A 21,699-nucleotide genomic window follows, 5' to 3' on the forward strand; every position below is an offset into this window, starting at 1 on the left:
CACAGGGGTTGCCTAAGACAATCGGAAAACCATATATAATTACATATTGTTTTTGTGATTAATCACTATGCTTTAGTTATGTTCAATTTGTAACAATGAAAATACATCCTGCATATCAAATATTCACATTACGATTCATAACAGTAGCAAAATTACAGTTATGAAGTAGCAATGAAAATAATTTTATGGTTGGCAGTCACCACAACATGAAGAACTGTATTAAAGGGTCGTGGCGTTAGGAAGGTTGAGAATCACTGAACCTTAAATGCATATTTTTGGTCATAGGTATTTTGTGATTCTGTTAACTATTAAGTATTTCTGTATCTTTTTAGGAACAGTTTTAAAGTCAACTTGATGCTTGTGATTTTTATGTTAACTTGGTAAGGTTAGTAGAAATATTGTGAAACACAGTTTTATATCAATCGGCACTGAATAGGAGGGAATCTCACATGTAGGTTGTGACAGGAGGTTGGTACGCATCTCTTCTAACATGTAGAGCACATCCCTTCACTGCCAGTAGCCTGAAGTTCGAGGAAAGTGGGATTGTGAAGAGTGGTGAGAATCCTTAGAAAGTAAGGTCATTGATCATTGTTTTCCTTCTCCCCCTGCCATCGCCCACCTCTGCTGCAGGAGTGGGATTGGAGTCCAGCTGGACCCCTCAGCTTCTTGCATAACCTTCCATTTGGTTGGTGAAAAGAAGTTTTCCACCAGTATCCAGCTTTCCCCTACACCAAAGCTAGCATTGGAAGTGTAGACTACCCTCGCCGATTAGGGACTTCTCTCTGGGTGTGGTTTATTTGTTTGTTTGCTTGCTATTTCATTTTCCTGCCTGGCCTCTTAAATATATTGCCTGTGTGAGCAGAGCTACCAACTTTGTTCCCTGCCTGGAAATGATAATCCCAGTTGGCAGGGAGAGGATGAAATTCTCATTTTTTTTATCACCTCCTGCAGGAACAGAGTAGTTCTGCTTCCTTTGTTTACCGTCTTCTTTCCTATTGATAGGAAAGGGGTTTAGGAAAACATTCCCCACTGTCACAGCTGCTACTGCAGCCTTTAGAAATGTCATCACTGCTTGTGGCATTGCGCTTACCATTATTAAATTATAGTTCAAGAATCAGCGTTGTCTAAAAGTATTGAAGTGTACTGTGTATTAATTCATCACCGATGCAGTAGGTACCTTATGTAACATGTGTTGACTAAGGAGCTTCATTATAGGTTTTCATTCATTCAACAGATACACAAGAGATCCTCAGTATCAGCAACAGTAAGGTGCTGGGGAGACAGTGGCGACAGGAGACAGATGAGCTTACGTTTCAGTAGTTGATGAAGCAGGATGCCTTCCAAGGCTCTGTGTTCTTTCTCGTGTCCTGGCTGCCTTTGGAGTGTATATTCAGTTGTCTCCCACAAACACTGTCAGAACTGAGGCCAGGAGACCTAACTCACTCAGCTTTTTTTTCTTCTTCTGTCTTTGTGGGGCTAGGAAAGGAAATAAACATAAAACTAACAGTTTTAGAATTATTTTTGATGTTCACTTAATTTTTCAATACTGTATATCCCAGTGTTGTATAGTAGTATCAGAATTTCAAGAATGGGGAAAGAATAGTTTAGCTTTATTTTTGGAGTAGACTCTCTGAAAGTCTGCTCTAAAAGGATATTTAAATGATTTACCTGATCATTACTACTATATTAGTAACCCCAATTAGTCACATGTACAGAAACAACTTTTTTAAGTAGAGTACATAGGTTCCTGATTTACATTCCCTAATGTGCCCGTTCATTCCCTGAACTTGGCGTGAGTGGTTAAGCGGGGCGCTGCCATGCACCCAGGCATGCAGCCCTGCTGTGGAGGCAGGCAGGAGAGAAGTCTGATTGCAGGAACCTAAGGGACAGCTGTGGCTGCTGCTGTGGCCGGGGTGAGGGGAGCACCACTCACAGGAAGTGACTTTTCAGCTGAGATCTAAAGGAGGAGGAGCAGAACTGAGGCGGGAGGGGCGGAGGGAGGCACCAGGAAGCAGGACAGAATGGTGGGCAGTGGGTAGAGCGGAGTACAGAGGCGGGCAGGGTCCCCGAGTCCTGAGTTCAGGTTGGACTTAACACTGCTCCCCAGTGAGATTTCACTTGCACTGTAACGTTTCTGAGTTGCTGAACGCGTATAGGGAGCTGGTGGGGTGTAGGAACCGGGGCAGAAAAATCTTCCAACTTCGTTTAGTCCACGTGAAAGTTTCAGTTTCCTTTTAAGGTTTATGGATCGACATTGCTGGGTTTTAAGAAGGAGAAGATGTAGTCTTATTCGGAGGGTACTGCAGTCATTTGGACAGGACGTAAGGGTGCCTTGGACAAGGGTTTGTCGTGGAGTTGCAATGAAGTGGCTGGATTAGAGATGGTAGTAGCAGGACTTGGTCAGGGAGGAAAGAGCAGACTGAGGGGAGACCACTTCCTCATTATCAGCAGGAAACAATGCTTATCATCACTTACTGGAAGCTTTAAATTAGGGACAGTGTAAAACGTTCTGTAAAGTACAGAACCTTTTCTCAATGCTTAGAGCCTCATTGTGAAAAAACAAAGAATAGAACAAAAGCTATTTTAATTGTATAGATACTTCGAGCTATGGGAGTTCTGAGGAGGGAGGACTACTTGGGTGATTGCATAAGCTTACATGGAGGAAACAGAATTTGAGCAAGACCTTGGAAAGGAGGAGTGCCTGGTCGGGGAGGTAGGTAAAGAGAGGGGCAAGGAAGATCCACCAGGCAGAACACAGGTGTAAGAGCAGGAACAGAAGGTATGTGCTCAGTGTAGGAGGTACACTGGACTGGACTAGAGGCTTGGATGGGGATGGTGGGAAGTGTGGATGGATGGGCAGGTCAGAACATTATTCTAGAGCAGCGATTTTCAGCCCGTATGCTGCAAGAATTTTTAAAGCATGCACTACCTGACTAATTAGATTGTCAAATAAAAGAATGACAACAGCCAACACAACAATAAGCCTTTCAGTGTGAATGGATCAAAATTATATCTATTTTTTGGCATGCCACAGAATTTTAGTAATTAGTTTATGTGTGCGATGAAACAAAAAAGGTTGAAAACCGCTGTTCTAGAGTGTCAAGTTAGTTAATTTTTTTATTCAATTATTAAACAGTTTCTCTAGTATTGTGAATGGAACTCTACTTTAAGAAGGTAAGTCCAGTTGTTTATTCTCAGGACGGAGTGGGCAAGACTGGAGTTGCTGACTGATTCAGATTAGAACCGTGAGGCAAAATCCATGGCTGATATCAGGGATTACGGAAGAAAGCAACAGGCTGCTACCTGAATATGAGGAAGAAGGAAGAGATAAGAGGTTTTGAGCCTGGCTGCTTAAGAAAAGTTGGGAAGATAATCTGTCTTTGATTTATTAAATTTGCTGTGACAATTGCTGTATAAACACCTTAATTATACTCTTCTGGTTCTTGAAAATTCTGCACAGTACTTCATGTATTTGTACCCTGGCTGGTTTGGCTCAGTGGATTGAGCGTCGGCCTGTGAGCTAAGTGTCGCTGGTTCGATCTTCCAGTCAGGGCACATCAGAGAAGGAAAACTCTGACTCCAAAAAACCTCCGCTGCCTTGCGGCATACCTCTTCAGGGGAAAGGCTAGGGGAGTAAACCCCGACAGAAAATCCGGAGCCGGAGTCCCTAAGGCGGTTTGACGTTGTAGTCAACACCGGCAACTCCTGCGGTGCACCTGAAGCCAAGCTGTATTGACTCCTTCTTTCCCTTGGACCCTTCAGCTGCGAAGAGAGGGGGGGTCTGCTGCATGGGCAACAGCAGGCCCTCCATATCACCCTGCCCAGGCTCTGTAGCTTCAGCTTCACTGGAGAGGACACTCCAGCGTCATCACAAGATGTCGATTCAACACGGGAGGAGACAGATACCGTGTCATTCCCGAGTCGGACTGCACAGCCATTCTCGGAGGTGCAGATAGACTCTTAAGAAGCTACACCATCGTCTCTCGAGGCGGACGGCTGACGACGATGACGACGACGACTTCATGTATTTGTGAATATGTGTGTGTGTGTGTTTTTGCACGTGTTTCTTTTCTCTGCTTGTCTCCACCTCCTGCTCTTTTCTGCAGATCAATTTGTACTCATCTTTCCGGACCTTGTTCCTTTGTCACAGTTTTCCAGTTCTGCAAAACAATCACTCCCTCCCACAGGCTCCTTTTGCATGTTGTGTACCTTCATTGTGTCTTCAGTGTTGCATGGATCAATCTTCTATTCAGGGAGGAGAAACAGAGCAGACAGATGGACTGGGTGCTTCTGAAGTCCTGTCTTATGTCTAGGCCCAGAGGCACTAAATCCATTAGTGGAAATTCTGTACCGAAGAGAGTTGAGTTGACCGCTGTCTGCCAGTGCTGATGAAGTACAGAATCAGGATTCAGGACACTGGATACATACAGCTTCCAAATAGAATCAGTCTTTCTGCTGTAACGGTTTGCTCTGTAGCTGAATATATATTGAGGGCTGGGGAAGGGGGACAAAATAAACCATCTAACCACAGTTTAGCCTACAAGAGGATCTTCACTCTTGGACTGTTTTAGGTGGCACAGTCAGCTCCAGCAAAGTCCATATCTGGTGCCAAGAAACCAGGGAGAAGAAGGGACCAAATTCTTTATTCAGAAGTGGGTAGCTCCAGTGAGAGAGCTTTTGTTACAGCATGACTAAAGAATTCGTTGAGAAGCATTCATTCCCTTGACAACACTTTGAAAGGCATTTTTCAGCTCCAGGTTGTTTGGAGAAGTTTATAACAGTAGATTATAAATTAAGTAGGTGCCAGCAGCAAAAAGGTGGTTTTAAAATTGATGCTGAAGTGAAGCTTAGGCAGAAGCTGCTCTCATTTACTTAAGGGAACTAGAAAGCAGTGTGTTTCAGCTGTAGTTGTTTTTTGTTGATTTTGTTTGTGTATGTGTGTGTGTGTGTGTGTGTGTGTCTTCATTTTGGAGTTATATTTTCCCTACTGCCTCTATCTCCTGTTTTAAAAAGAAAAAAGAGACAGTTTCTTAACCTTTACCTAATACTTTGGTCTGAGCTACTTTGAAAGGATGAATTCAAAGACAACAATAAATTCATACAAATTCTTTTTCTGTGAATTTATTCAGGAGCTCTACTTTCTGTGCCTTTACATTGGGAAAGAGAGAATGGGAACTGAGTAGAAATGCGGACCTGCTTGTGAAATATGGAACTTGTGCAGCATTTAGTGCCATTTGTATAGAGCAGTTTTTAATTAGATAAGACTTGTAAGAGTGCCCCCAAATCAAAGGGGCTTAACTCTTGAGATCATCATTTGCATGGGTCTTAAGGTTATAGAAGGATCCTCTTTAAAATAGCATCTGAAAAATCATACCTGAGTAGAATTTCTGGAACTGTGTGACAGGTTGAGGCACGAATATCTTTCTTTTATGTGTGTATATCCCAAAGGTCAGGGTGTGACCAGAACAAGGAACCAGCCTTGTTTCATTCTAGAAGAATTTTTTGCTTCATAAGTTGCTGCATCATGATTCTGTCTTTGAATTCATCTTAAACTTTTTAATATGCACTTTCAGACCTTGTCTTTTAAGACATAGATTTTATTGAGTACTTTATTTTAAAAATGACAAGAACTAGATTTAAATTTTAAGAATCTTGTTTTTTTTACACAAAAAATTATGGAAAATCACAGGCAAGCTTAATTATTTATGTCACTCTAAATTAATTTCTGGTCTGAACAGTGTACTCAATGTATTGTTATAGTTGTGATCTATATACACATTATTTATGGTTCATTTTTTCACTTGAAGTCATTTCATATCCCTCTTATATCTCAATGCCCATAATCATTTTTAGTAGCTATTTGTTATTACATCATATTGCTGTTCCACATAATTTGCTTCATCATTCCCTGATTTGACATTTTAATTTTCAGTTCTCTTTTCTACTGAAACAAATGAGAAAAAACTTCGGGGCTTTTTTTTTCTTTGTATTTTTGTGGGTGCCAGTAAACTGACTTTGGAAGCAATGTCCCAGGTATTTCTGTTTCTGAAGATAGAAACAGATTTGTTCTTGTTATATGAAACCAGATTATTGTCCAGGAAGATGCATTATCATATAAAGGTTATAAAAAGATAAATGGCATCTGAAAAACCATACTTGAGTAGAAAATCTGGAATTGACAATGTATATATGACATTTTTTCTCAGGTCTGTCACCATTGCCTTGTCACTTTTGCACGTGATTTCTCAAAGTTGTTATTATTTTGCACATCTGTTAGACTGGATTTTACAATGTGTGCTTGCTGTTGTAAAACATTTAGAGCGGGAATTGACAGACTTGTTCAGTAAAGGGTCAGACATATCTTAGGCTTTCCAAGCCACATGTGGTCTACGTCACACATTCTTTTTTGTTTTTGTTTTAACAACCTTTTACAAATATGAAAACCATTTTTAGCTCAAAGGTCATACAGAAACAGGCTGTGGGTTGTAGTTTGTCCACCACTGATCTAGAGTATTAGATTTTTTAAAATTTGGACATAAAACTTTAACTCTGAATATCAACTTCAGTGCTGTTTAGATGTCATGTAAAGATTTGCATGCCAGCCTTCTGTAGAGGAGGAAGAGTCGGTCCACGCTGGATCCCCCGGCCCTCCCTCCCCAGCTCGCCCACCCACATTCTCCTTTTTCTTCTAGGATGTTGTTCTGTCATATATCCTTGTTCTTCTCCCATATTTTTCCCCCTTCTCTTCTGGCCCCTTTTTCTGTAGCATAAAAATATGCTTAAGTCTTCTCCAGTGTCTGACATACAGGAAATGTGCAAATGTTGAAGAAATTCATCTGTTAAAAGCAAACAAACCCTGTCTTCTTTAACAAGTGCATGATTTCCTTTACTTTGCAATCAAGAGTCTTGAAAGAAGCATTTTATCTTGCCCACAGCCTCCCCTTCTGTTCTTCCCTTCACTCTGCATTTAGACTTATGTCTTAACGCTCCATTAAAACTGTTCTTTACCATTTTGCTAGATACAATCACCAAATCAAGTGAAAACTTTTCAGTGTTTTTTTTTTAACGTTTTTTTTTTTTTCCTTAAGTGTTTTTATCTTACTGGGCCTGACTGCTGTATTTGACACTCTTGGTCGTTTTCTTGACATTCAGTCTCTGTGTTTCTCTGACACCTTTTGAGCTGTTCCCCCTACAGTCTGGTTTTCTGGCTCTCCTCCCTTTCTGTCCCTATACTTGATGTGGCACAAGATTCTGCCCTCCGCCTCTGTTCTCTCCATGACAATCTCATATACTCCAGAAATGCCTTTGCCTCGTCCTCTCTCCTGAGCCCCAGGCCTGTGTATCCGAAAGCCTACTTCATGGCCACCCTAAACTCAGGTAGACCCAGCTCTCTGCCCCCAAGTAGGTTGTCCTTGTTCTATGCAGGGTATAATATGCTACCAGAATCCCCAGAGGAAAGAAGGGAGTCCTCGGGGTTGCCACCTCCTCCTTAACCACTCAGTATCTCACTGATGCTGAGACCTATCGTTCAACCTCTCAGCTCTCTGGAATCTGTCTCCTCTTCACCATCGCCACTGCTCATGTTCTAGCTTTTATTAATTCTGATTATGATAGAAGCTCTCACTGGTCTGTCAGCCTCCATGCTCAGTTTCACACTGCTGCTGCCAGAGTGATGTTTTGAGAATGTAATTAGATCATGTTTAAAACTCTAATGTCATTGAAGATGTGGTTGACTTATGCACTGGGGCAGGAAAAATACACCACGAGCCTGGAGTATTTATGCCAGAAAATAGGAGATGCTTTAAAGAAGATTGAGACTTTTTGAAAGAACATAGGAGCCAATCTGAAAGACCTCTCAATGGCCAAACTTATAATAATTTGAGCAAGAAAATGAGTATCAATAACATTGCATTATAATCTGTAGAGTAAAATAAACATCCATGTGGGTAGAGATGAGTAAAGAAGTAGATGGGGTTGAAGAGACAGCTCTTTCTTACAGAAGAATTTCAATTAATAAGTTAATAAGAGAATAGAAAATTATTCTTTGAACACCATAGTGTATAATTGTTGCAGGCAAAATCCACCAGTAGATACTGAAATTAGTGGGCCAGAGTGTGAAGAGAGAAAGGATATTTATATATTCTCAAATTATCTCCTCTAGTATATTTATTTTTAACAAAGGGGTGGATAGTAACTTTAACTTTGTAGTGGAGAAACTCAGCAGACATCACTGTAGACCGGTGGCCAAGGTTAACATCACCAGTAATTCTACATGTTGACATGTTCTCCCTGATGTGATGCAAATTGTTTCTGCCAAAAATGCATCAGCCTACTCTAATCGTAAGAAATTAAACAAACCCAAGTTGAGGGACAAAATAATTGACCAGTACTCACCAAAGTGTCAAGGTCTTAAAAGATAGAGAAAGATTGAGAAACTGTCATAACTTAGAGACAGAACAGCTAAAGGCAGTTTGGAACCATAGATTGGATCCCAGAGCAGAGAAAGGACATTGTGGGCAAAACTGGTGAAATTCAAATCAAGTTCATAGTTTACTTAATAGTATTGCACCAATCTTTATTTCCTAGTCTTGATAATTGTACTACTTAAAATTATTTAAACAGAGCATACAGGAACTCCATAATTCTTTAAATCTTTTGTATAAGTCAAATTATTTCAAAATAAGAAGATTAAAAAGAAACTCCTCATTTCCCTTGAGGTGAAGTCCAGACTCATTTGCATGGTGTGTACGTCCTGCAAGAGGGGGCCCCTACCCCCTTTCTCTACCTACATTATCTCTGCTCTCCTCTCCAGCTTTCCTAAGCTACTTGTGTTCTGTCGTTCCTTGAATGTTCTACCTTTCACTTCAATGCCTTTGCTGTGCCCCCTTCTTGGTGTACTGCAAAATATGTAAATACGTCTCTAAAACACTCAGCTGAGACCCAGGTCAGGTGCCACCTCAGTGATGCCTTCTGTGCCGGCTCTTACAATTAGATTGAGGTTATGTATGCATTTTTGGCAAGAATCCCACAGAAGTGATATTGTGTCCTCCCCAGGGACCCATGATGTTATTTTGTCCCGACATTGGTAATGTTAGTTTGATCACGAGGATAAAGATGGTGTTCACCGAGTTAATTCACTGTTTTTCTCTTCGTAATTAATGAATAAATTATGGGTGACACTTCGAATTTATGTGAATGCACACATACCTCAGAAACATTGCAGGTTTGGTGAATATTGCAATAATGCGAGTTACAGATTTTTTTGGTTTCCCAGTGCATCTAAAAGTTGTGTTTACAGTATACTCTGGTCTAGTAAGTGTGCAATAGCATTAAATCTAAAATAATGTACATACCTTGATTAAAAATAATTTTAATAAGAATTGCTAACCATCATCTGAGCCTTCAGCAAGTCATAATCATTTTGCTAGTGGAGGGTCTTAACGTAAATTTATAGAAAACTACATATCTGTGAAGCATGTCTGTATTCCACTCCTCATCAACTTGCACTCGGTAGTTTTAGCATCCGCTTACACTTTGGAACTCAGTCATTCCTTCTGTTATTTGTTAGCTGAACTCAAATTTTAGGCTTAAGCAGCTGGGCAGAATAGAGTGCCATTTCCTAAGATGGAGACAACACAGGAAGGAGTAGGCTTTCAACAGGCTGGGACGAAGAATTATTGTGGAACATAGGTCATGGAACATAATACTACTAGAAATAGCTGCAACATTTCACCTTACCGATAGGAAACCAACCCATGGTTAGAAGTGATGGCCTGTCAGTTCCTAGGGACCACTAGTTGAGCTCCAATTTCTGAGTCCATCCCTAGTACTTAATACTGTGCCTGGCACCGTGAAGGGGCACGCTATACAAAACAAAGCAAGTCACCTGTCTGACACTGCGGTTTGGGTTGGTTTGGTCTCTTTCCCTGCTGCCAGGTGTAATTACTGTCACTTGTAGGTGTGCGTATCCAGTCCTGGTGATATTCTGTGTGTTCTGCCTTCCTCCCTCCCTGTCCCCAAACATACAACCTACAGATGTTTCCTTGAACTCTTCCCCTGCTTAAGATGTAGTTCACACTTTCCATATTATCTCTTCAGAAAACACTATCTTCCCTCAGATGATTTTCTCTTTATTCAAATCACATGACTTGAAGGATATGCTTCCTCTTCTCATATTTCTTCCAGGGATTGATGTATTTGGACATGGTTACTCGGAGCAGATCAAAATGCACAGCGCTATATTTCAACTTCAGAATGATGATGTGCTATCAAGAGGAAAATGGAAGCCTTTTTATGAATCCTTCTGTGTTGCATTGTCAGGGAAGGATAGGGCTGTGGCCTCTTTGGAGTTGATTCTGCATCTTCTGTCAAAGTGGCTTTGCTTCAGCTTCATTACTACGAGGGTAATGACACCTGGATAGACAGTTCATCCTTGATTTTCCAGAAACCTTTCCTAGTCTTGCATTTCCCATCACTTAGTCATTCCTAATCTCCCCATGCAGTAGCCTGCGATGGAGAGTAGAAGGTGTAGCGCAATGGCGCACTGGACATGGGGCTTATTCACAAACCACAGCCCTCCTTAGCAGCCAGCTATAGGGTGCGTGTGGCCTCAGCCACAGGTGGGTTACTTTATCATGGACATTTAGGTGGCTTTGCAGTAGTGGGGCATTTGACATTTAGTTCTTGAATTACTGACTCTCCAGCATGCCCTGGACTGGGTGCTGTGGGAAAGCAGCACCCTACCCAGTGTGGACGAACTCACAACTGTTCTGCTAGCTAAAGCCATTTCCAAACAATTGTGCTCATTTTGTTTGAGGGCCACTTTGTTTCAGTAACTGACACTGCAGCATTAAAACCCACTGGTCCCCCAACCTGGCTACGTGCTGTTATCAAGTCCATACGTATTTATCAAGTGCCTCTTCAGAACCAGTTTATGAGATATGGGGATGGAGCAGTAAGCAAAACCAAGTCCCTGTTTTCATGGATGTTGACATTAAGCAAATGCAGTTTCTTAGATGGTGAGAAACTGAAGAAAAATAAAGCAGGGAAGGGAGTGTGGGTGTTAGATAGTGTATTGCCTGGGCTGCTCTTTAGAGGAGTTATTGTAGCGGAGCCCTAAAGTCAGTGAGGGTTAAACTGGGTGATCCGGGTAGAGGGAGGTGGAGAGAACATTCCAAGGGGAGCGAATGTATCAGAATCAGCTGGGGAACTGTTTAAATATGCACAGTCTCAGAGCTACTCTTAAAACCCATTCAATTTACGAGTCATTCCAGGATCTATTTGATGAAAAAGTTTTGATGGTAAAGTAGTGAAAACAGTAATCTCTCTAGGTAAAAAGAATTGGAGACAAAAAAATATATATATATGAATAGAGGAAAATTAAAGGAAATAAGGAAGAGCAATAGCATTCAATTTCCTTTAGAATTTCACTCTTGTAGTAAAGTTCAGCTCTTAGTGTTGTAATAGGATTGTGGCCCAGTTTTTGTCGTTGTTGTTAATTGTTTTGACCACCTCCTGATCTGAGCATATGGATGCTAGGCTGGTGGCAGTCGCAGATGGGTCGCGTAGCATAATACCTGTGCTTTCTTGTGGTTTCCTCTTCTTGCTGCTCCCCTGACTTTGATTGGCCATGTAGGAGGGATGCCTCAATGATTAATTAGCCCGCGTAGATCGAGGTGCAGTGGGAGGGATGCTTACCCTGAAGTCAGTCTGTGACACCTGGTTCATATCCCACCACGTGCCTAGGGGCTCTCTTGGGCCTCCTTCTGGGACCCCTGATAATGTCTCAGACATCCATGCAAATACTCTTCCATGTAGAAGGAATTCTTGGGTGGCAGGAACCGTGAGATAGATGGAAAAGCAGACCATCAAAAGCCTTGTCACGAGAGGCTGCCGTCTGATAGAAATATTACCTACAAATTTATGTTTCATTGAGTTGAATGGGGACTTAAAGAAATAACATTTTTAAAAATAGACTTTTTTTTAGAGCAGTCTAAGGTTCACAGCAAAATTGAAAGGAAGGCACAGAGGTTTCCCATATACCCTGGCCCTCATGTACATAGCCTCCCCCATTTTCCACATTCCCCACCAAAGAAGTAACTTTGTTAACAACTGATAAATATGCACTGACACATCACTCACCCAGAGTCTGCAGATAACATTAGGGCTCACTCTTGGTGCTGTACATGTATCCACCATTATATTATACATAGTAGTTTCACTGCCCTAAAAATCCTCTTCCGTGAAGATCCTTTTAGATGTGGATTTGAGGAGTTCATGAAGACAAAGTGGGGCAGGGGCATCTGTAAAACAGGCTCCCCACATGGAAATCATTAGCTTGGCTTGAGTGGGCAAATGGAGTGGTGGTCCCTAGCCCCTCTGCACACATCAGTGAGCCTGCTCTTGGAAGCTACACAGTTTGAGGTGACAGGAATCATTTGACAGTATGAGTAATGCCATGAATCACCCCAGGATTTCTGTAAATCGTGACTTCTTGACCATTACATTCTCTTGCATTCTATTTGATTATGCCTCCTTGCTTTTATTGGAGACGAGCTTTTGCATCAGAGGGGAAGAAAGGTCACTTAGACTTATTTTTTGTCACTGTTAAGTCAAATCCAATTCAGTAGTGTCTAAAATGATTCTTGGAAGAGGGAGAACCAAGCCTGATTATCTGGGTTGTTTGTTTGGCATTCAGACACATTGAACTTTTTCAGTAATTAGAAGCCAGTAATAAGAGGACTGTACAGTATATACAATCAACAGAGTACTTTGGCTCTATTATGCTTATTTAAAAGTTGCAGACCTCATTGATAGATGTAAAACTTTGAATACTACCTTCTTTATTAACTAGTAGCCTACAACTTTTTTCTTATAAAATCTCTTTTTAGTGTTGTCAAGGAAAAAAATTGATTTTGTTTCACTTCTGTTCAACTTTAATAGCAATAAATACTTGTCCAGAAGATGAGTGATTGGAGGAAAAATAAACGTACACCACATGATCCATAGAAGGCATAAACCCTAGATAACTGGTGGAGTTGGCTTTACTCTGTCCTTTAGGACCCAACAGGATGTGTCTCCAGAGCAGAGTCCCTGCAGTAAGCCTCTGTGTCCTGTTTCAGCAGGTCAGGTCAGAAATTTAAAGAGAAGGGAGAGCTCTCAAACCACCTTATTTAACCTCTTCTTTTTACAAATTAGAAAACAGGGTCAAAGAGGGGAAATGTCTTGCCCTTGAAACAAAACTGGGGAAGAATGTGATAGGCATAGATATTTATATGTAAATACCTGAGGCCCAATTTTATCATACACCCAGTTATTTCTAGTTTTTTCTAAGAGTGAAAAGATATCCCAAAGTGATATTTTAAGATTGTTGTATTTCCTAGGAGAGAGTTTGTAAATTGACAATCATATAATAATAAAAACAAAGACATTGTGACATTTACATATGAGCTTAGGGCTTCCTGGGACAGAGATGGAAAACACAGAAATGAACAATTGATTTACCTCCTGTTGTATATGGGCTAACTTTAGAAAAAAAACTATCAGCATCTGGAGAGGCTGGGCCCTCTGTCCATCCTGAGCCCAGTGCACAGCCTCATCTGTCCATCCCAGAGTGAACTTACAATTTTTATGAGTGGTGTGACATGAAGAAATTTTAGAAGTGCTGCTCCAAAATGTATTAGCAGCTCAGAGCCTGTAAGTTAGGCTTATTGACTGTGGGTTTTACTGTTGCGTGATCAAGCCGGGTCATTTTCTTGGGGGCAGATCTGTGTCCATATTTTTAGGTATTTCCTTTTAAGCCGATCAACTCCTACAAAAGATTCTTCCAGTTTTTTGTATGGAGGATATAGGTCTGGCTTTCAGCATTATAGGAACAGAGTTGAGAAAAAAAGACTAGTAGTCTCAGCCTTCAGTATGTAAATACTCTTAATTCAGTTTTTGGTACAGTATACCTACCCTCAAATGTGCCTGATATCACCCTGCCCAGAGACCCACCTGCAGTTTTATACTTCAGAATATAAATCACTTATCTTCTACTGAAGCTGGAGAGAGCCTTACTGAAATGTGCAGGATAGTTGTGTATATATGTGAAAGAAGGATATGGGAATTCAACTGTTTCTTAAGCTTTGTTAATCCATTTTTCTATTTTTTAGCTCATTTTTTATTCCTCTTTCCACAGTTTCTTTGGCAGTGGGTAGGATAGGGGACATTCTTAAATGCAGTTTAGGCTGTGTCTTAGCTTTCCTCTGCTAAATTTAGAATATCTTTTAGACTTTGGGTAAAGTACCAGTTCTTAAACAAGACACAAAGAGCATTGACCATTAAAAATTATTCTTCAAATTGTTCATCACCTTAAGAAAAATGTCGTCTGCCAAAGGATTAATATCAAGAACATAATAAATAATTTCCACCTCCATATGAAAAAGGCAATGAACTCAATAGAAAACTGAAGAAGAAACTTGAACTGAATATGTATTTCACTGAAGAGGAAACTTGTGACCACACGGAAGAGGAAGCTTGTGACCACAGACATACGAAGAGATGTTTAGCACCTGAATCATGAAGGAAATGCAGATCACAACATGATGAGAGACCATATTTCACTCACTAGATTGGCAGAATTTAGGAAGTATGAGAAATTCAAATTTTATAGTTTGTGGATACACAGATTCTCTTCCACGTGTAGCAGATGAGGCTATAAACAGCTCTAACTACTTTGGAGAGTAATTTAGTAACATCTCATACTTTGGAGAATAATTCTACTCCGAGGGGTACAACCAAGGGAAATTCGTTTTACCTAATACGAAAGGAGGCAGGTACGAGAATAGTCATAGCAATACTGTTCACAGTACTGAAAACCTGGAAATGGCCCAGAGACCCATTGACAGGAAGTGGAATATTATACAGCAGAAAGAAAAAGAACTAGGTGATATGCAGCAATATAAATGACTTAGCAATATAATATTTAAAGAAAACAAAACCCTAAAAGATTACAGACAGCATGAACTCTTTTATGAAACTAAAAACAACTTAAACATATATACACACACACACACAGTTATTCACTTACACATTTTTCATGGGTGTTTTATATATTTCATGGATACAATAATTAAAAAGGAAAATAAAGCAAGGGACAATTGAATGTAAAGTTTAGGGTAATAGTTACTTTAGACAGGGGAAGGGAATGGATTGATGAGGAGGACCACTGGTTAGAAGCAGGTTATTGTCAGGGTCATAGCTTTTGTTTTGGTTAGTAGGTTTGTGGGGTCCTTGTTATATTATTGAAAATAATAGAATAATTAAATACATGAAAAAATAAGTTGAAGACCTAGGTCCTCAAGGCAAAATAGATATCCTTGTTCACATGGATCTTCATTGTCTTGTCTGTTTAAGAATTAGCATTCTGAGACCTGGAACAAATGTTTAGGAACTGAAAGTTATAAAAGAACACGTTAATCTACAGTTAACAAACTGAATTTTCTAGGTGGCGTTCATATACTGATAATTAAATACATCATTGAATATTTAGTGCATAAGTACTTATACCTATTTGTTCTTTCATAGAAATTTTACATTTTTTTTTCCCTTTCTTAGGACAAAGTTAAACTATAATCCTCCAAAAGATGATGGATCAACCTATAAGATTGAACTTGAAGGGATATCGGTAATGGTTATGAGAGAGATCCTGGATTACATCTTCAGTGGGCAGGTATGATGAGACACAAAGGAAGGAAGACTAAGTAAAGGCTTCTCAAGCTCAGGGTGAGGGTCTCCTTTCATCCATTCTATGACCACATAACACTTCATCTTCTGTCACCGTGTGCTTGACTAGTATCTCCTGCTGCTAAGAACATGTGTTCTTCCAGGGCCCTGCTCTTTACCAAAAGGCAGACTAAATAAGATCTTACCCAATCCCAGTTTTTGATTTTACTGTTCTGAGCTTCACCTTCCAGCATGAGATACAGAGAATGTGGGATGCTCCCTTCACTGCTGTCTTTCTGTTTTTCAATCTTAATTCCAATTTTGCTTTTTACCCATTCTATTGAGGACCTCATTCTGTCTCCATAGCATGGAAATGGGAGCTTCCGTGGGCAGGGGGGTTCTTTTGCAGAAATAAAATAGTCCTAGACTCACACAAATGACAGGCACCTGCATTGTATTTATGATGCTTTGGTTCTGTCACTTAGCAGGACCAACGTCCTTGTGCCACCCCCATTCTTTCTGATTCCCCTTTATTCCCTCTACCCAGTGATGTCTCTGGGGATTTAATGAAACCTGGGGAGGAAAGGGATCAGTGATCGGACTTCTTTCTTTTTCTTTGCCCTCCCCCTTCCTCCCCAAATGTTATTATGGGATTTAAAGTATAGCATGAGGACTCGTAAGAAAAACCTTATGTGTGAACAGGAAGAAGTTAGTGAGAATACGTTTTACCTTTACCCTTTTTGAGAGCTTGTTTCTTACTCTTCTTTATTCCTGTTTCATCTTACGTTACTTTTCCTTTTCATGAAGGCTGTGTCTCCTACATGTTTCTAAGCTTCCTGAGTGAGCTGCTTACTTTCTTTAAACATATTCGTTCTGTCTAGAGTCAAACTTGATTATCATCCTTGTAAACTTTTTGGTTTAATTTCATGATATTATCTCCTTTTCTCTAAATATTAGGTGGTAGGTGTATGGATGGAAGGTTATGTGTTGTATAATTGTTGAAAAAAAGAAAAGAATTTAAATTAATTTTGGGATAGCCCTTAAAATGCTGGAGATACTCTATAGCATCACAAAACCAGGCTTAGGACCAACCTCTTACCTGACTTGTAAAATCGAGTCAGCAGCAGTGATAACAAGTTATAAGAAAATAAGAGCTGATTCATGATAAGGCTTAGGTTTGAAACTTCAAATCTTATTTACAGATTTTGTTCCCAATTTAAATTACTTGTGGTTTTAAAATCATAGTTGCAAAGTAAGTTATAACAACCTCGTGATTTGGTGGTTTAGTTTTATTGAGATGGAATTTAGTAGGGGGTTATTTTGTTTGTTTTTTTTACATGCTTGCATGTGAATAGTCTACAGCTATCTACTGCCTTGTGACTAAATTTAATATGTTATGTGAAAGGGAAATTTCTCCATACTTGTAGTTTACTTCATACACCTCTCTCTACTTTTGTTGCTCATTTTCTAAGGTTATTGTACTTGTGGTACACAATGTGTAAAATGTAGTAAAATGTTTCTTGCTGTACTTGACTCTGAAATCTCTCCGTCACATTTTCGAATGGAGGATGAACATTTCTGAATGGAGGATGAACACCTGTTCTTGGGAAAGTCTGGACCGCTTGTGATCATGGCAATATTTTAGAGGCCTGTTTCTTTATATCACCTTACTTTTGAACAGAAAAACTGTCAAGTGGATGGAGAAAGATGTATCAGTTAGAAGACTGAAGAAAGTTAAGGAAAAGTAAATGTTCAAAATGATTTTTAAAATCTTATATTCAGGATTCTTTCCAGAAACTAGCTTTGGAACCAAATTGTATCTGTGCACCACGCCAAGCACGGTGTTTGGTATTCAGATGAGGTTTCTGAGGCAGTGTAGACCCCCTTCTTGCAATGGGCTTGCATTCCATTTGGCAAAGGAGTAAACTTAATGTAATGGAGGCAAGATTTTCCACAGTTCTGGTGCTAGTATTTACGAAATCACCCTCAGTTTACCACAGAATAAAAAACTTTCAATTTCCTGAGCATTTCAATTATTTAAGGTTTTTCTCTAAATTAAGTATAGCAGTGAGCAACTGGATAGTTCACCTTGAAGACTTATTGGTAGTTAACGTTGGTAAAGCAAGGGATGCAGTAGGAAAAGTTAACCAGCCACACGCTGCTTATATTGTTCAGAGGATCCTTGGGGCCCTCAAACTCTACTTGAAAAAAAAGGACTATGTTAAACTGTATGAAATTGCCAATCTATGATCTTCTTTGGCCTAAGAAAATGGAGCTTTCATGTGGTTCAGCCTCATAGATTTGTGGTTTGGGTTTTAAATATATACATTCAAGTATAAAATATTGATGATATTCTTAACAGATCCGGCTAAACGAAGATACCATCCAAGATGTTGTACAGGCAGCAGACCTGCTCCTGCTGACAGATCTTAAAACTCTGTGCTGTGAGTTTCTAGAAGGCTGCATTGCTGCTGAGAATTGCATCGGGATCCGTGACTTTGCACTTCATTACTGCCTGCACCATGTTCATTACCTTGCAACGGAATACCTGGAGACTCACTTCCGAGATGTCAGCAGCACAGAAGAATTCCTAGAACTGAGTCCTCAGAAGCTTAAAGAAGTGATTTCTCTTGAGAAATTAAACGTTGGCAATGAAAGATATGTATTTGAGGCAGTAATTCGATGGATAGCTCATGATACAGAAATAAGAAAGGTACATGTAGTTTATAACATGATCTGTCTTTGACTTTTCACTTATTTCATTGATTTTGTTGTTTTTAATCCAATTTATCAGTGTCTTCTCATTCTCCTTCAACATGGAAGACTTGCAAAGTTATGATCTAAAAGATATCTGTAGCTCTGCCCAGTGTGGTTCAGTTGGTTGGATGTCATCCCACAAGGTGAAAGGTCACTGATTTGATTCCTGATCAAGGCACATGCCTGAGTTGTGGGCCAGTCCCTCATTGGGGCACATGCAAGAGGCAACCGATCGATGTTTCTCTCCCTCTCTTTTTCCCTCCCTTCCCTTTTCTTTAAAAATAAGTGAATAAAATCTTAAAATAAATATATAAAAGGTATCTGTAAAACATCTTCCCATAGGATCACTTAAGTAGTTGATGTTTCAGACTAGTCTACAAAAGCCCATGTAATTCAATATAGCAATGAAAATGTGAATATTTGTAAGGAGCATAATATCCTTTGTATGTTGTTTTTCATGAGAAAATGCATTTCAAGCTTCAGCTGGACATTATAGAAATGTAGTGTCCCTGTTCTCATTTTCATCCTCCATCCTGCCTACATCCTTGAGCTAACCCTACAGCAACTCTGATTGAGGCACAGGGTGAGGGGGTGGGGGTGTGGGCTCTCCCTGGAGTGATGGCACCACTTGGGAGGAAGCAGGAGAGCACTCTGGAGTTTTCATGACAATGCAGTTACAGATAGGAAGATTCTGGGAGTGACAGCCTGGGAAGGAAAGGTCTTAGAGAATATCAGGCTTTAGATCCGAACCGTTAATACATTGGGGGAGGGAGCAAAATCATGGGGCTTTAAGTCCAATACTTATAAATTAGATACTAGCTTAAATCACTATATTCAAAATGAAGGATATATTAGGTTTTAGAGTAGTCTTCGAAATGTACCGTTGCATTGTTAATTGTTCTTGATAACTATTATCTCGTAATTTTAAAAATTCTGTAGAAGCTATGCTTGTAATCTCTGTGTGGTTATACCGTGAATGTTCTGTTTTCCACATTAGCTGGGTAAATTAGGAAAGGAGATGGAACAGCGTCCAGCTCACTGCCATTCCCTGAGACCACCATCAGTAGCTTCCCCCGACCCTCTTCTTGCCTTAAAGTCATGAGGATGCTGAGGTCAACTGACTGCCTAGGAAACGAGGCAGTTTTTCATACTTTGATTAGTCTGAACGTGATGCTGTTATTACCTTTTAATACTCAGGGTATAGAAGAGTATACTTTAAAATGCCTGTTTTAAAACCAAGGAAAACTGATCATTAAAGAGTTTCATCTTATGTATGTAGAGTGCTATAGTCAGTTCAAATTTAATGACAGAGGATGAAAAATATATAATTCATATTTACATGTTTCATGGATTTTTTTAACAATAATTACTTAAGCAATGATTATATAGTACTCAGGATTATTTTTGAACATTGGCTTTTCTATATTTTTCATATAATATTGATGTTGGTACATTTTCATTATCTAGTTTACCATATTGTATCAAGTTGTTACTGTATATAATGTTTCTATAAATGCGATTTAATTCACAGCACATTCAAGTATGTAAAATAAAGCAAATTATAGCAGAGTTCTCATAAGTTTTCTTATTGCTCTGGGAACCCTGTAGAGTGTAAAGAAAAGTGCTTGAAACTTTGCAGGGATACATCAAATATAAATATGAACTGATGATTTTTTAAATTAAACTTTTTGTTAATTCAAGGCTATGGGAAGTAGAAAGGAAGGGGGCCAGTAAGCATATTTAAGCAGAACTGGCACTTTTAACTTGCCTCTTGATAATCTGTTAATTTTCGTTATCCATGAGTTGGAAAATGTATATTCTAAAAGCTATGTGTTGCCTTCTCCATCTTCCCCCATCCTTTCTACCCTCGTCTGCAGGTCCACATGAAGGATGTTATGTCAGCACTGTGGGTTTCAGGGTTAGACTCCAGCTACTTACGGGAGCAGATGCTGAATGAACCATTAGTACGAGAAATTGTCAAAGAGTGCAGCAACATACCACTGAGCCAGCCACAGCAAGGAGAGGCAATGCTAGCCAATTTCAAACCCCGGGGCTACTCTGAATGCATTGTGACTGTTGGTGGAGAAGAACGAGTGTAAGTACTGGTGTGTGTTTGAAAAATGGTGCAAGGGGAGAGTGATTTCTATGTAAACAAGAATTCATAAAACTTTTCACTATCTAAAGAATAATAATAGCAATAGATTTTTTAAAATGGTTTAAACGTTTTTTAGAGTGCTAAAACTAATCATAGTTGTTATAACAGAACTACATAAAACACATTAACTGCTAATCTATTTGTCTCTTTAGTTCACGGAAACCAACAGCAGCAATGCGATGTATGTGTCCTCTTTATGACCCCAATAGGCAGCTTTGGATTGAACTGGCCCCTTTAAGCATGCCAAGAATTAACCACGGAGTGCTCTCAGCAGGTACTGTTTTGTGGTAAATTTTACTTAAACACAAGATAAGTAATGTGTAATTTCATGGTTGTACAGAATGACTCAGCCTTTTAAAGAGATAATTTTATTATCTCTCTATGATGACATTTTTATTGTAGCTCTAGCTTTCAAGAGTATGGTAAGAAGAGTTTTTCTGTCAGTCCTTATTGTCCCCAAATCATAATGCATAGCTATTTTTAGGCATTAGTAGAGGACCATTTTACTCGATGGCCTAACTGATAGAAGAGCAGAATTCAGTGACTGACCACTAGGGAGCTATGTGACCATACCTGGAATACAGAATTTCTTTGAGTCATGAGAGTCCCATCTTCTTTGAAATTCAGTTTAAAGTTACAGTATGTAACTCTGTCTAAAATAAAAGTATGACATAAAAGCAGGCATTTCCAGTGAGAATTTAGAAAATACTACTTCAGCAATGGCTTCAAGTTATTTTACTACAGAAAGTATGTTTTAGTTGACTGTTACAAGCTTGAAAGTAGCTCCATGTTATTCAAAGTTCTCATTCAAGGAGACGATAGAAAGGTTATCCTTGCTGCTTTACCACTGTTGGCTGCCCTTCTCTTCACCTTGGATCTGCCTTTCGGGTTCACCCCATAAGCATCATTTCACTTGATTCTAATTATTGGCAGCAGTCCTCCTCGAATCCTTGCAGTCTCTGCTTGCCCACTAACATTAAAAGGTAAAGGGATTAAGCACACAAACAAACAAAAGCCACAAACACAAACTCATAGTCACAGACAACAGCATGGTGATCATCAGAGGGAAAGGAGTATAGGGG

General features: G+C 39.6%; 1 protein-coding gene across 2 annotated transcripts in view; it reads left to right on the forward strand.

Moving 5' to 3' along the window:
* GAN (gigaxonin) overlaps positions 1-21,699 on the forward strand; it is a 45,502-nt gene that overhangs the window by 7,757 nt on the left and 16,046 nt on the right. For both annotated transcript variants that reach the window (XM_090259337.1, XM_090259338.1), the window contains exons 2-5: positions 15,598-15,712; positions 18,068-18,418; positions 20,340-20,557; positions 20,770-20,891. In XM_090259337.1, the coding sequence (XP_090115463.1) occupies positions 15,598-15,712; positions 18,068-18,418; positions 20,340-20,557; positions 20,770-20,891 (806 nt within the window). The remainder of the gene's footprint in view (positions 1-15,597; positions 15,713-18,067; positions 18,419-20,339; positions 20,558-20,769; positions 20,892-21,699) is intronic.

This window comes from Furipterus horrens, unplaced genomic scaffold (assembly GCF_987537825.1).
Source record: "Furipterus horrens unplaced genomic scaffold, mFurHor1.1.pri manual_scaffold_13, whole genome shotgun sequence".
Taxonomy (NCBI): domain Eukaryota; kingdom Metazoa; phylum Chordata; class Mammalia; order Chiroptera; family Furipteridae; genus Furipterus; species Furipterus horrens.